The sequence below is a fragment of the Chelonoidis abingdonii genome, chromosome 5, assembly GCF_003597395.2.
Source record: "Chelonoidis abingdonii isolate Lonesome George chromosome 5, CheloAbing_2.0, whole genome shotgun sequence".
Classification (NCBI taxonomy): domain Eukaryota; kingdom Metazoa; phylum Chordata; order Testudines; family Testudinidae; genus Chelonoidis; species Chelonoidis abingdonii.
In genome coordinates this window covers 114,371,004-114,387,362 of record NC_133773.1, presented here as the reverse complement: position 1 = coordinate 114,387,362, position 16,359 = coordinate 114,371,004, and the positions used below count along the sequence as shown (strand labels likewise).

Here is a 16,359-nt window from a genome sequence, read left to right as displayed (position 1 = left end):
TGCATGCCCAAAAGCAGAACCTTAAGTGTGTAGGGAACTCTATTACAAAAACGTAGCTGCTGAGTGAGTTTAGGTGTCCACAGCGTTACATGACAGACAAATAGAGGTTTTGTGGATTAGGGTTTAGGCACCTAAGTTCTTTTGTGGATCCAGGCCTTCTTTTACAAATTCACATAGTTCCATTTTAAATTCTTTCCCCACATGTCTCCCAGTGCAGAGACAGCAGGTAAATTGTAAAATCAAATGAAAGAAAAAGGAAACAGTGAAGGAAGAAGAGATAGGAGAAGTAAGATGACAAATGTGTCCTTTGTAGGACCTGCTTTCTGTCAAGGATAAAAAGAAAGGTAAAGAAACAAAATATTTATAAAGGGTTCTCTAGGATGGGGAGCCTGCCATTTCATACAGTCTCTGGAGATTGACCTAATTAAAATTCAGTCTTTTAATGTGTTACCTCCAAAAAACACAGTGTTTTATTAATTTCAAATTAAACTTTTGGAGAAAATGTTTATTACATATGGAGAAACCCTCTCCTCAGAATATTAAGGAGCTCAGTAAAACACAAATATTAGTCTGGAAACTCAAAGTAAAGGTTACACAAAGAAAACATCCAAGCTTTGGAAGAAATGGAACTGTTCATCCAAACAACCTTCAGTTAGCACCTACCATCCTTCAGTTAGCACCTACCCTCTGCAGATGCCTTATGGACTGTGCCAGACATGAGGATGTTTTCATAAGGATTCTAACAAGTTTGCAGCCTACAGCTGTCAATACTCTAAATTCACTTTATTTGGATAGTTTGCCTATAGAGTTGAGCAGTTCTTGGAAATGTGGCTTTAATACTGTAGGTTATTATTGAAAATATTCCTGCATTTTGAAGTTTAGACATGACTTCCTCAACCACTCTTATAAAGCAGCACTTGGGTTTGATGGTCTTATTCAATCTCTCCTATCTATAAAAGCCTAAACTTGTTTAGTCATTGGAATAAAAACATACCATTTCTAGGCAGTTGGTGTGTGCATTCATCCAATAAGACCTAATTTTGCCACCTGGCCAAGTTCAGCTTTTACTTAAGTTATTTTTGCAATAATCGCTCAGCAATAGTCAATATGAGCTGAACTCCATCAGAGACAAGAAAATCACCCCAACCCTTCCTACTGTATGATTGAATTTGATTCTTTTATAAATTTCAGGTAACTGGAACATCTGTATTATTTTATCAATATACCTTGTAGAGGGATTTTCACCTCCGTACTCTAAAGAGTCCACTGAGTTCCCTCTAGCCATTATTCTTCCCATTGGCGGTAGCTGTGCTCCCTCTATGGGACGGCTGGGAGTAAGCCTCCTAGGATATACCTACACTGCGACAAAACACACACTGGCTGGTCTGGGTCAGCTGGCTCTGGCTCATGGGGCTCAGGGTGGATGCTGTGTAAACATACCCTCAGTCTCCTCAACACCAGACAAGTAGCACAGTAATGCCAATATCAAGTGGTAACAAATCATGAATTAAGTGTCCCCAAAAACATAAAATGTTGAAAAGTGTGTGTGGGGGGGGGGAGCGGTTGTACTTATCTGCTTGTTTTTGAGCCTTTTTAATTTTTACATATAGGCTAGACACATTTTTTAAATGAAAGCTGAGATTCTCACAACATCATAGGAATGCAGGGCTGGAAGGGACCTTGAGAAGTCATCAAGTCCAGCCCCCTGCCTTGTGGCAAGACCAAGCAAACGTAGAGCATCCCTGACAGGTGTTCGTCCAACCGGTTTTTAAAAGCTTCCAATAACAGGGACTCTATGACCTCCCTAGGAAGCCTATTCCAGAGCTTAATAACCCTTATAGTTAGGAAACAAATGGAGAATATTGATCCCTGTCCTGTTTATAACAGTCTTTAACATATAAGACTATTAGCAGGTCGTGCCTCAGTCTTTTTTTCTCAAGACTAAATGTGCCCAGTTTTTTCAACCTTTCCTCATATTGTATATCAAGTTTTCAAAACCTTTAGGCATCATTTTTGTTGCTCTCTTCTGGACTCTTTCCAATTTGTCCACATCCTTCCTAAACTGTGGCACCCAGAATTGAACACAGTATTCCAGCTGCGGCCTTACAGGGATAATTACCTCCTGTGTCTTACATACAACCTTCCGGTTAACCTCCCTGCCCCAGAATTATATTAGCCTTTTTTGCAGCTGCATCACATTGATGACTCATATTCAGTTCGTGGTCCACTACAATCCACAGATCCTTTTCAGGAGTAATATCACCTAGATGACAGTTATTCCCCATTTTGTAGTCATGCATTTGATTTTTCCTTCCTTATAATGTGATTCCAGGAGCTGGAGCTCGATTAGGAAGCTTGTTATAAAATAAAGAGCTGGCAATGTTAGAAGCAGACACTAACACCCATTGTTTAGGGCAGGGTGGGGAACCTTATTTTCTATCAGGGGCCACTGACCCACAGAAAAAATTAATTGTAGGCCACACACAGCCCCATGGGGGGACACAGAGGCTTGGGGCTTCCCACAGAGTAGCTAACTTTCTGATTGCACAAAACACCCCTGCCCCTTCTCTGAAGCCCTGCCCCCACTCACTCCGCTCCAGTCCCATCCCTCAGTTGCTCGCTCTTCCCCACCCTCACTCACTTTCACTGGGCTGCGGCAGGCAGTTGGTGCGCAGGAAAGAGTGAGGGCTCCAGCTCGGGGTGCGGGCTACATGATTAAAGCCAGAAATGAGGGGTTCAGGGTGCAGGAGGAGGCACCGGGCCAGGGCAGGGGGTGAGGGCTCTAGCTGGGGGTGCAGGCTCTGGGGTGGGGTGGGGGATGAGGTGTTTGGGATGCAGAAGGGAGCTCTGGGCTGGGGCCAAGGGGATTGGAGTGCAGGAGCAGGCTCAGGGCTGGGGCATGGGGTTGGGGTGCAGGAGGAGGTTCAGGGTACTGGCTCTGGGAGGGATTTTGGGTGTGGGAGGGTGCTCAAGGCTGGGGCAGGGGGTTAGGGTGCAGGAGGGGCTTTGGGGTGTGAGCTCTGACTAGGCAGCACTTACCACAGGCAGCTGCCGGTGGGTGGCACAGTGGGGTTAAGGCAGGCTCCCTGCCTACCCTGACTCTAGGTGGCTCCCAGAAGTGACCGGTATGTCTAGCCCTTAGTCAGAGGCACGGCCAGGTTCCTTGATCGCTCCTGTGCCTAGGGGCCACAGGGACATGCTGGGCGCTTCTGGGAGCTGCACAGAGCCAGGGCAGGCAGGGAGCCTTGCCTTAGCCCTGCTGACTCGGCTTTTAAACAGCCTGGCAACCCTAGCTTCCCCCTGCACAGGGGCCAGCCGGCACTCACGGCTCCAGCCCTGCCGGGGAGCACCAAGGCTCAGGGATCCTGGCCCACAGCACCAAGACTTGCTGCGGTCCAGATGAAATTAAGCAGTGGGTCGGATCTGGCCCACGGGCCATAGGTGCCCCGTGCCTGGTTTAAGGCACCGCTCAGGACACTCACCGGTGTCCAGATGTAACAGACGTGATGAATGTGGTACCCCCACCCCACGGACAGCCTTGGCAATCTGCACCAAGCGGTAGGGGCTGGAACAGTTTTTACAATGACAGTGCTGAGCGCCACTGAACCAAACAACGCCCCCCTTCGTTCCAGCAGCGCCTACGCCGCCACAGGGGCACGTCTGCTCTTCCCTCACGAGACACCCAACGCCCCGCTCTCCGTGCCCCACAGGCTGCGTAAAACCCAGCTGCACATCCACCCGTCCCCAGCTCACAGTGCTTCCCGCCCTCCCCCCCAGCGGCTGTTCCTAGGACTGTACCCCCTCCCCCTACCGCCAGACTCTCCAGCTCCCGGCTGCTCCTAGTACTGCACTCCCTCCCCCAGCCATTCCGACTTCCTGGGCTGCTCACCCTCTCCCGGCTGTTCCTACGACCGCCCCTCCCCCCGCCGGCTGTTCCCACTACTACACGGCCCGCTAGTCTAAACACTCCCGGCTGTTCCTGCGACTACTCGGTCGCTCGCTCGCCCTCCCCTGGCTGTTTTTGCTAGTGTCTCCTCCCCTTTCCGGCTTTTCGCTCTGCGACCGGAATCCTCGCGAGACTGCTCGTGGCGCTCGCGACCAATTTGAACTGGGTAACGATAGCGGCGCGGGAGCTGCGGCCGTTACGCGGGGCTGACGGGGACTGATGCAATAGATCGGCGCTTCCCAGCTCGGGGCCAGGCAGGTGAGAGGCGCCCGCTTCCCGGAGAGGGGGGCCGTTACAGCCTGAACTCCCTTGTGTCCCCTACTCCCGCGTCCTGCTCCGGGCACGCGAGTCCCCGGGGTGTCGCGGCTGCTGCTGCCGCCCCTTCCTTCCGCACGGGCGGAGCGGCGCTGTGGGGAGGGTCAGTCGAAACTACTTGGCGAACTCGACACAAATTTGCAAAGACTTTGGAAGTTTTTTTTATTATTATTTTTTGCGCGTGAGCTCTTGGCTGCAAACAGCCCCCCCTCGGCCCCCAGCTCTGCCGATAGCTCGAGCCGCTTGGCCCGAGTGGTCCGTGGACATGAGCAGGGCTGCGCGGGTCTTCTGGGCCCTGCAGCGATCCCGTAATGTTCCCAGCGCCTCTAGTAAATGACGCGCTTGTATCTCCCCAGCAATGGGAGCGGAGAAGAAGCTGCTGCAAATCAAAGATGCGTTCGAGATGGCTCAGAAACCTCATCAGAACCATGCAAAGCTAGTGGCAGCCTTGAAGCGTACCTACAGTCAGGTGAATATCCTCCTAGGGGTTGTCCACAGGAGGAACAGAGGTGGGGAGAACACATTTTAAAATGCTAATTGAACTAGGGGCCATCACCAACCTCCGCACCTTCCAGTCTAAGTGCAACTTGTGCTTCTTCTGTGTGGCCTAGTGGACAGAACACTGGACTCAGGAGAACTGAGGTCTAGTCCCAGCTCTGCCACTGGCCTTCTCGGTGACCATGGGCAAGTCACTTTCCTGCCCCATGCCTCCGTTTCCTCATCGGTAGAATGGGGATAATACTGACTCCCTTTATAAAACATTTTGAGCTATGTGGATGAAAAACAAACTAGGTATTATTATTTGACCTTGTTTTCTCTAACATGCATAGCAGCGTGTACATTTAAAAAACCTAAACTAAAGCTCTGTCAAAAAACATATGCTGCACTGCACACGCAATTCTCCCCCAAGGAAGAAGATGAGAGAGAGAGAGAGAGAGAGAGAGAGAGAATGAACAACATATGACCAATATCACTCACGTTGTCTAATGCACTATTGGAAAGTACTCAGGCACTACAGAGATGAAGTGGTATAAGAATCTCTATAGACTGGTGTAGATACACCAAGTTGTAGTTTTAACATTTTAGCTTCTTGAGCTGAACTCACAGGGGAACCTAGATTTCAAACTATGGCATAAATTGTGACAGCTCAGTTACTAAGCAGGACATTTTGCTGAAAACACATTATGCAGTGGATCTGTGCTTACTGTTTTAGACCTATAAGGACCTAAAGGGGGGCTGCCTATCTGAGACACCACCTCTTTGCTTTTCTGTGATGATGTCATGGAAAGATTGTTAACGTTCTGTGTTTGATATATTTCAGTTGAAGGATAAGATGGTTTTTCATGAGGAGTTTGTTCATTACCTTAAGTATCCTATGATAATCTACAAGCGGGAACCAGCAGTGGAACAAGTGATAAATTTTGCAGCTAAGTTTGTTACTTCATTTGATCAGCTGGAGAAAGAAGATGGTAATGAGGAAGAAGAAGAAAACTCACTTCTGAGTTATTTGTTTAATTTTCTGCTTGAGGTACCATGACAACATTTATCAAATTATTAATGTGATGGTGAAATCTCCATCTGAGGGAAAATCTTGGCATGGTAATGTACTTACCAAGTGAACATTATATGAATCTAAGGCCTGGTCTAAACTTAAGCTTTACCGGCTTAGGTAGGTTAGGGGAGTTATTTTTATTATTATTATTTTTGCCTGATGTAGCTATGCCAGTAAAAGCCCCAGTGCAAATGCACTCAGATCTGTATAAAAGTTCTTATATCAGTATCGTTTATGCCAATTCCCCAAATAGTCATAAACTACACCTCTACCCCGCTATAACATGACCCGATGTAACACAGGTTCGCATATAGTACAGTAGCAGCGGGGCACCGGCGGCGCTTTAAAGGGTCTGGGGCTCCAGCTGCTGCGGGGAGCCTAGGGCCCTTTAAATCACCACTGGAGCCCTGCTGCTGCTACCTCGGGGCTGCAGCAGTGGGGCTCGGGCAGCACTTTAAAGGGCCTGGGGCTCCCTGCAGCCAGAGCCCGGGGCTTTTAAAATCGCCACTGCAGCCCTGCCACCACTATCCTGATATAACAGCTTTTAACCTATAACGTGATAGGGATTTTTGGCTTCCCATGACCGTGTTATATCTGGGTAGAGGTGTATATTGATTATAAGCGCAGCCATACAGATATATTATGTCTGCACTAGGAGAGTTTTGCTGGTTTAAGTATAGCAGTGTAGTTAAACCAGCAAAACTTTCTCATGTAGATCTTGCCTAAATAGGACATTCGTTACTGTACTATTTTATTATTATTTTAATTAAATTTAATTTCCAATAACAAGAAATCACAAATAAGTATATGTGCTTTTGAAATTGGTAGCTTCAGAAAACTAAAAAACTTATTTTTTTGGGAAGGGACTGTTCATGTCACTATGATGGCCAATCAGAATTGGTACTACTAATTGCTACTAAAACAAAATGTTTTTCTTCCCACATTTTCAAAGAACAATCAAGCTCGTATTCAGTTTTGGTTCATTGGGGGCTGTGAGGAAACACACTACAGTTAGTGTTGTATTATGTTTTTTAGGAAATACTTGTTCTTTTGTAGCTTAAGGCCCAAATCCTACAAAGACTTAGCTTAATTTTACTACCATGATTTCTGTTGTAATGCTCACAATAGTAAAGTTAAGCATATGTGTAAGTCTTTGTAGATATACAGTCTAAGTTGTGATTTGTTGTCTATAGAGTAAAAATGTGTATTTGTTGTGTACTCACAACAAATTAAGTAGTTCTACATCAGTATCTATGTGTGATGTAAAGATGAGAGAAAGTTATACATGACTTGTTTATATCATAATTGTGGTCAAAATCATAACCTTTTGGCCACTGTATTGATTTTTGTTTTTAGTCTCACAGTGCGAACAGCCATGCTGTTAGACTTCGAGTGTGCCAGCTTGTTAATAAGCTTTTGGGAAGTATGCCAGAAAATGCCCAGATTGATGATGATCTCTTTGATAAAATTAATGAAGCCATGCTAATTAGACTGAAGGATAAGATTCCAAATGTGAGACTCCAAGCTGTACTGGCATTGGCTAGACTTCAGGATCCCAATGATGAGAACTGTCCTGTGGTTAATGGTGTGTTTATATACTTTTTATAATCTTTCTTTTAGTAAGCACAGTTGACTTAATCTCTTCTAAAATTTTCTTTGTAAGTATTGACTAAACCTGTAATACTATACAAAAATGTAGCTGATTTGTTTATTAATTTTATCAGTGCAGTAGTGTGTGTGTGTGTGTGTGTGTGTGTGTGTGTGTGTGTGTGTGTGTGTGTGTTTGTATATAGAGAGAGAATGAATATATATAAATAGGATAGAAAATCTTTGAATAAGTAGATTTTAAATGTTACAGAACATATTAAACTAGTTAACCTAGTAGCATAAAGGGTCATATAGAAAAACACAAATCAAAATAAAGATTTTAGCCCAAGAGATTGCCAACCAAAAGGTCAAACCAAGTAGCCCTCAGTAATATTGCATGATCAAATAACAGGCATTTTAAATGCCCCCCAAAGGACTAGAGAAATCAGATTAACAGATAAAGTAATGCAAAGTAAAAAATCAGGATAAGCCTGCCAAAACAAGTGGGCTTTTTGTTGTGCCTGAACTCAACTGGTGAAGATTGCAATCCTTGTATATGGGAGAGTTCCACAATAAAAGACCCTGCTTGAGGCTTGGTCTTGAGGGAAGCTGAGGGCTGGGACTCTGACACAAAAGGTCATTGCTTGTTATTGTTAGGGCTTAGAGTGTTCTACAAAGTGCCTACAGCATAAGGGATATACAGAGAGAATTTTTAATTGATTTGAACTATTTCTCACATTGTGTTTGCCGGCATCTAATAGATGGGTTTTATTTTATTATGATATGAATATTTTTTAACAAACACAGTGCTAATGACTGATATTTTCTTTTCAGTTTACAATGCTTTGCTTGAAAATGATTCAAATGCAGAAGTGAGGCGTGCAGTGTTGTCATGTATTGCCCCATCAGCTAAGACTTTGCCAAAAATTGTAGGCCGCACTATGGATGTAAAAGAGGCTGTCAGGAAACTGGCATATGAGGTAAACAGGTCTCTTAATTTCAGTTACACTAAATCTCAAAGTCTTGGATGTTTTTATAAAGCTTATAAGGCATTTCCAGTAAGAAAAGTAGCTAAAATGGTTAGTATGTTCAGTTACCAGAAAAGTTACTGCATAAGAGAGTGATACATTAAAGGAATCTTTCAAGTAGCATCTCCTGAATCTTTAGAAAAAGTAGTCAGTTTTTTCCTTCATGATATAACCTTTGTGGAACTCCATTGTAAAAAGTAGTGTATGGTAGAGTACATGGGGTCTAGAGCCCAGCTCTTCAGGAACAGAAAGCATAAATAGTCCATCCCCCTACTACCTATTAGTCTCTACCCATCAGCAGGTGTGGCTGTGAATCAAACTTTATATCTGTGTATATATAGATATTGTTTCCTAAAACCTGGCTATTGGTGTTGGTGTGGTACTTGTTTGGAGTGCTTTTTGCATTATTTTAATATGAATGACTAGTAATATTATTGTGGTGGCACCCACATGTGCTAAGTTCTGTAAAACACAAAAGAGAAAACGCTTCCTGTCTCAAAGAGCTTACAGTCTGAAGGAGAAGAAACTATCACATTCAAGCAAATATTTGGGATGATGACTAACAAATGTTACTTATATCTGAAATAGTTTCTGTCTTATAGAGTCCCTCAATAATCTAAATTGTTTTAGGACTGAATCTTCATATTGGTGGACTTGGAAGAAAAGAAATTGGGTTTAAGTAATGTAGCAGTCTTGTGTCTATCATTATAGACAGGTTTGGCTTCTCTGTTTAGTGCTTTAAATGGAAAGTCGCTCTTAATTAGAGTGTTACTTGTGAATCTTTTCCATTAAGCCGAGAAGGAAAGAAGACTTAAGCTCCAATTCTGCACTGGGAGCTAAGCAGAGCTGTGTTGAAGAAAAATGAAGTGTGTGTGTGGAGGGGTGAAGGGGTGAAGGGAAGGTCCGGCTGTTCAGTTAAGAATCATAGATATCAGTGCCTTATTAGTGTGTCTAGGATTATGGGAAGAGGGCTGACTTATAGTTGCTGTAGAAACAATAAATCACTGTTTTTCAAACTTTTGTACTGGTGACCCCTTTCACATAGCAAGCCTCTGAGGTGATCCCCTCTTATAAATTAAAAGCACATTTTTATATATTTAAAATTATAAATGCTAGAGGCAAAACAGGGTTTGGGGTGGAAGCTGACAGCTTGCACCTCCCATGTAATGACCTCGTGACCCCCCCTGAGGGATCCCGACCCCCAGTTTGAGAACCCCTGCAATAAATTAATTTTCTAACTGTGTGTGTTTAAATTCTTAAATATTCTGTTAAGGTTTTTAGCATTCAGAACCATAATGAGAGTTTGAGGTGTTGAATTTCAAGTTGCTGGATGTAATTTGTAGACACACATTTGATAGTCAAATACCAATGTTTGCTTAATATTTTTTTTTTTTTTTAAGGTTTTGGCAGAAAAAGTTCACATGAGAGCTTTGTCCATAGCTCAGAGAGTAAAACTGTTGCAGCAAGGACTGAATGACAGATCTGGTGAGAGAAATATTTGAATTTCTGAGTGTGTTTTGGCTTATAGGATATCCATTCCTTTCTTAAATGTTTATTTTTCAGGTATTTAAAAAAATACTCTAAAAGAAAATATGGAAGATATAATGTAGAAGCCACCTGAAGTGAGCGCCACCTGGAGCCCACATCCCCTCCCGTGCCCCAACACCCTGCACAGCCCGGAGCCCTCTCCCACACCCAAACTCCATTCTGAAGTCTGCAACCCAGCCTCCTGCCCCAGCCTAGAGCCCCTTCACACACTCCAAACCCCTTGTCCACAGCCTGGAGCCACTTCCTTCACTCCAAACCCCTCATCCCCAGCCTCATCCCCTCCCATACCTCAAACCCCTGGCCCAGCCCAGAGCTCCCTCCTTCACCCCAAACCCCTCATTCATGATCCCACCTCAGAGTCCACACCCCCAGCCAGAGCTCATACCCCAAACTCCTCCCCTAGCCTAGTGAAAATGAGTGAATGGTGGGGGAGACTGAGTGACTGGAGGGAGAGGGGTTGGAGTGAGTAGGGGTGGGGTGTCTGAGAAGGGGTGTGGCAGGGCAAGGGTGTTTAGTTTTCTGCAAATAGAAAGTTGGAAACCCCAGTTTTTCTAGATGTATTGAGCATAGTAAACTCAGTCCATAACTTTAGCATTACGCTCTAGATAGATTATTAGATCTGATGCTAAATTCAGAAGAGCAGTTCTGCAATCCTTGTTTATCTAGCTGTAGCTAGCACTTCTCAGACCTTCCTATTAATTTGGGAAATGCTAGGTATATACCACAAGTAGGTCTGTATGGATACAGATTTAAAAAAGGAGTTGCTGTATGGTAATTGTGGTTCTTCAAGCTGTTTTATCCATGTCTCATGTATCTCTCTATCCCCACTCATTTGGAGTTCATTTCTTTTGATATTTGGAATGTATGAGGGAATTGAGAGGTTGGGGTGCTCTGCTGTATGTTGTCTCATGTGGGGGAGAAGAAGCACAGAAACATGCAAAACACAAGCATGGCCAGCAGAACATGGCTGGTCAAGAGGTTGTAATCTCACACACATGCTGTTTGTGCACAACACAAGTGGGATCCACACAGACAAAACCTCTAGAAGGACTACAGTTCTCAGAATAACATGATAATTGCCATATTGGGTCAGACCCAGGGTCCATTTTGCCCAGTATCCTGTCTTCTGACAATGGCTGGCCCAGATACTTCAGAGGGAATGAACAGAACAGGGCAGTCAAAGGTTTAGGGACAGCCAGACCATGGGGTAACATGACCATCTTAACTAATAGCCATTGGTGGATCTATCCACCGTTCCTTACAGTAATGTGAGTAGCTGGTCCTTTTCTGCAGTAGTACCATATCAATTTTTGTTTCCTTATGGTCTTCATGTATGCATTAGTTTCTAAGACCCCTGGAGTACCAAAGTATGTAGGAAATATACTTAATCCTGTGAATATAGATTCAATTCTTCTATGAATAGATGCTGTTAAGGAGGTGGTGCAGAAGAAACTTCTTCAAGCCTGGTTACGGTTGACTGAAGGGGATGTCCTAGAATTGCTTCACCGGTTGGATGTAGAAAACTGCCCCAAAGTGGCTATCTCAGTGCTTAATGCCATGTTTTCGTTATCTCCACTTAGTAACTTAGTTCAAAACTGCAAAAACCTTGATAACAGGTATGTGAATCAGCCCTGTGTATCTAAAAGATATTTAAAATTTTTTCATTCACCTTTCAGCATGGGATTTCAGTTTGAGGCCTTTTTAATGGGAAAGGAGAAACTGTTCTATGTGCTGGGAAGTGAAGTCAGCGAACATCGTGGTGATTATTATACTTTTGACCATCTTTAATGTCTGTCCTCTCTTTTTTTTAAATTGTTATTTTAAAGGGCCAGTTCCACAAAGTTTAAAACATTTGAGCCAAATCAGCTGGGAGAATTTAAATAGAAAAATGTCAGTGTGTGTTTAAGAACATGTTACTACATGCCCAAGAAGCCACAATCCCACTATTGAGAGAGAAGGCTACACTGGTTAACAGAACAGCCTGACTTAGAGGGGAAGTTCAAGCAGCATACAAAATAATATACAGCAAAAGGAAAAAAGGGGACGTTGATAGCAATGAATGTATAGTAGAAACTGGAGAAGCAAAAGGTCACAAGGATAACGCTATAGCCAGCAGAATTAAGGACCGTAAGGGGGTGTGTGTGTTTTTTTTTGTAAGCATTATGAACAAAACGAACCTTAACAATGGTAATTGTCCTTACTCAATGGAAGTGGCAGAACTGTCACTAGTGCAGAAGAGTTAGAAGTGTTTAATAAATTGTTCTGTTTTTCTCCCCAAATGCTGAGTATGAAATACTTTCATTCCAATAGTAGCTTCGGAGGATATTAAACGGCAGCAACTAAAGTTATATGTTTTTAAATCAGCAGCTCTGGATAACTTGCATCCAAGAGTTTTAAAAGAGCTGGCTGAGGAGTTATCTGAATTGCTAATGCAGGGGGTCTCCTGTATATATCGGGGTTGCATTATTGAAAAGAGCAATGGATACCGAAATGACATATACAGGGGAATTTTTCCCCATAAGAAATAATGGAATGGGCAGGAGGCATTCACAACGTCCACTACACTCGCCTATGACAATGCTCTTTTCATCTAAACTGTACCTTTTTACAATGATAGATTACACATTACACATTTTACACACAAAACATTGAATAAAATAATATAGAACTCTACTAACGCTGTTCAAACACATAGAACATTTTAATACAGTAATACAGTATAAAAGTGTCAATTACATTAAACTTAGGTAGGAGTGGTGGCTAAGTTTTCATGTGCTGGCTTTTCCGTGGCTCGCTTTTTGGCTGCAGAGGTCTTAAAAAAGGATTTTTATCGACGTCTGCTCTCCTGCATGAATCTTTGAATGCTAGATCTCCCTGTAGCAAGCCACTGCATCAAGAGCCCTGGAGACTTTGGCAGACCGTTGATCTGGTCCATAGGCTGCAGCAATGACTTGGTGTTGGGTGGCAAAAATGGGACCTTGATGTTCAAGCAGAGAGCTTTATAGTCCAATTCGTGGGCACTTGCGTTATCCAACAGAAGGAGAATCTTAAAGGCCAAATTTTCCTTCTGACAGTAAGCCTTAAATTCAGGGACAGCATGGTCTACAAACCAGTCAAGAAAAATATTGTCTCTCATCCAGGCCTTTCTGTTAGAGTTCCAAATCACAGAGAGATTAAACTTGATGTAGCCCTTCACTGCTCTTAGTTTTTCACTGTGGCAGACAAGCCAAGGGCTTCAGCTTGTAATCGCCTTCTACATTTCCCTCAGGTAGAAGGGTTAAGCGGTCTTTTGAGGCTTTGAATCCAGGAGCAGTCTTCTTGTCACGAGAAATATAAGTCCTTGTTGGCATCTTCTTTCAGTAAAGGCCTGTTTTGTCGATGTTAAAAACCTGTTTTGGAGAGTAGCCTCCTTCTGAAACAATTGTGTTTAGCTGCATTGGAAACATTTCACCTGCTTCTTTATCTGCGCTAGCTGCTTTTCCTGTGAGTTTTACATTATGTAAATTGACACACTTCTGAAATCTGTGGAACCACCCATGACTAGCACTGAAGGTCTCTTTTTCTGCTGTTGAGCTCTCCCTCTCTTTCTTTTAAATCGTTATACAGGCTTTTGGCCTTCCCCTGAAACAGGCTTAAACTCACAGGCGTTTTCTTTTCATGGAGGTCATCAATCCAATCAGCCAGCAAACATTCTGTTTTCTCCAATGTACTGATTCTCTGTTTCATTATCTTCATTGATGACAATTTTGTAGCACTTCTAGTGCTTTTACGAATTTGATCAGCACTCTTAAAAATTGAGCGTACTGTTGAAGCAGGCAAACCAACAATATGAGCAATGTCGGCTGCATGCTCACCTCTTTCAATACACTTTATAACGTCTAATTTCACTTCTAATGTTACACTCTGACGTTCCCTTAGACACAGGCCCACTCTTAACACTTTGAATGCATTTTGGACCCGTGATGGGCACTGTACAGCCACTTAATCTTAGCATTTATGAAGCACTGTTCAAAGGGCTTTACGGAATGTTATCAGATTAATTTTCACAGCAGCCCTGTGGAGTAGGTAGTTATGTACCGCTATCCCCATATGACAGTGGAAGGAGCACTACTTGGGAGGTATACAGGGCAGTACTGTACAGGGCCGCCCTGCCTCTTCCTGCTCCCCCTCCGCTCCCACCCCGCCTCATCCCACCCAGTTCCACCCTCTCCTCCAAGCACCCCATCCCCACTCCTCCCTCTTACCCCCTCCCATGCGCCTCCTGAACATGCCTAATGTCTGATTGGCAGCAGGCAGGAGGCACTGGGAGGGAGGGGTAGGGACACTAGTACAGTACTATACTGTACAATAAGAGGAACCAATTCATGTCGGTCCCGATCCGTGCAAACGATGGGTATGTGGATCAGGATCAGGACCAACGTGAATCGGAACATGTTTCCCTGTTGATGAGTGACGGATATCCAAAACATCAGATAAAGGGGAGACTTATACTGAGGACCCTCTGTGTTGATTTTTTTTAAAAAATTATTATTTTTAATAATCCTTGGAACATTGGGGAAGTCCCAGAGGACTGGAAAAAAGCAAATGTGACAATATTTGAAAGGGTAGATGGGATGATGAATAATTTACTTTGACCTTCGGCGAAATAATTACATGACTGATAAGGGACTCAATTTAATAAAGAATTAAAAGAGGGTAATATTAATGCCAATCAACATGGGTTTATGGAAAATAGATTTTGCCAAACTAGTTTGATATCATTTTTTGATGAGATTACAAGTTTGGTTGATAAAGATGGTAATGTTGATATAATATACATAGACTTCTGTAAGGCATTTGGCTTGGTACTGCCAGGCATTTTGATTAAGAAACTGCAACAATACAAAAAACTGGCGAATTGATAAGTTTCAAAATTAGACAAGGTGGGTTAGGTTAGGGTTACTATATTTCAGGTTCCCAAAAAGAAGACCCTGTTGGAGCAGGGGGAGAACTGGGAGAGGGTACAGTTGGAGGTGCTTGTGGGGGTACTCACTAGAGGTGAGTAGGCAGTGTTGCTCCCTGTCACACTGGTGGGTGGGTTGCACAATCCCAGGATGCAGCAACAGCTGCCAGACAGTGCTTTCCTGTGGGACCCTCTTCCCAAGACTGAAAGCTGGAGCCTTGCGGGGAGGGGGGAATCCAGCAGCTGTGGCTTGCAGGGGAATGGACCAATCAGCTGCAGATGCTGGAGAGAGACCAATCAGGGCTCTTTCTGACCGGCAGCTTTTCTGGTTTTTAAAAACTTGTACACTTCCTGTTTGAAAACTCTGCCTGAACAGAGAAAAAAGATTTAAAAGAGAGGGTATGTCCGGGAAAACCCAGATGTATGGTAATCCTAGGTAAGATAATATCTTTTATTGGACTAACTTCTGTTGTTGAGAAAGACAAGCTTTCAAGCTTTATACAAAGTTCTTCCTCAAGTCTGGGAAATGTAGTGAAATGGTCACAGTGAAGTACAATGTGGAACCTCAAAATGTAATTGTAAACAGAATCATCACTGCACTGGTGTCTATAATGGGCTACCACAGGGATCAGTTCTTGTCCCAATGCTATTTAATATTTCTATCAATAACCTAACCTGGAAGAAAACAAAATAATCACTGATTATATAAAAAAGGGGAGTGGTAAATAATGAAGTGGACAAGTCACTGATAATGTGTGAGATCTGGATTGTTTTGTTTGGTGGCTTCAAGCAGATGATGTAGGAATAAAGGATGTAGGCCATACCTACGAGATGTGGGAGACTCTATCCTGGAAAGCAGTGAAACTGAAAAGGACTTAGGGCTGGTCTACACTAGGGGAGGGGATCGATCTAAGATATGCAACTTCAGCTACGTGAATAACATAGCTGAAGTCGAAGTATCTTAGATCGATTTACCTACCGTCTTCACGGCGTGGGATCGATATCTGTGGCTCCCCCTGTTGACTCCGCTACTGCCGTTCGCGTTGGTGGAGTTCCAGAGTTGACAGGAGCGTGTTTGGGGATCGATATATCGTGTCTAGGTGAGAAGCGATATATCGATCCCTGAGAAATTGATTGCTACCCGCCGATATGGCGAGTAGTGAAAACGTAGCCTTAGAGACTAACACATTTACTGGGGCATAAGCTTTTGTGGGCTAAAACCCACTTCATCAGATGCATGGAGTGGAAAATACAGTAGGAAGATGTATATTTTCTACTCCATGCATCTGATGAAGTGGGTTTTAGCCCACGAAAGCTTGTCCCAATAAATTTTAGTCTTTAAGGTGCCACAAGTACTTTTCATTGTTTTTGCTCGTACAGACTAACATGGCTACCACTCTGAAACCTGAAAAAGACTTGGAAGTTATGTTGTATAATCAGC

The 16,359-nt window shown here is 43.5% G+C and overlaps 1 protein-coding gene across 2 annotated transcripts in view; it reads left to right on the top strand.

Annotated features, from left to right (window-relative positions):
• Positions 1-4,064: 4,064 nt before the first annotated feature.
• The window catches only part of NCAPG (non-SMC condensin I complex subunit G), a 40,156-nt gene continuing 27,861 nt past the window's right edge, over positions 4,065-16,359 (top strand). The window contains exons 1-7 of one of the 2 annotated variants that reach the window (XM_032800812.2): positions 4,065-4,204; positions 4,618-4,730; positions 5,583-5,789; positions 7,170-7,398; positions 8,235-8,380; positions 9,829-9,913; positions 11,400-11,592. In XM_032800812.2, coding sequence (XP_032656703.1) covers positions 4,620-4,730; positions 5,583-5,789; positions 7,170-7,398; positions 8,235-8,380; positions 9,829-9,913; positions 11,400-11,592 — 971 coding nt within the window. In that variant the 5' untranslated portion in view covers positions 4,065-4,204; positions 4,618-4,619. The remainder of the gene's footprint in view (positions 4,205-4,617; positions 4,731-5,582; positions 5,790-7,169; positions 7,399-8,234; positions 8,381-9,828; positions 9,914-11,399; positions 11,593-16,359) is intronic. The other variant, XM_032800813.1, reaches the window with a different exon arrangement.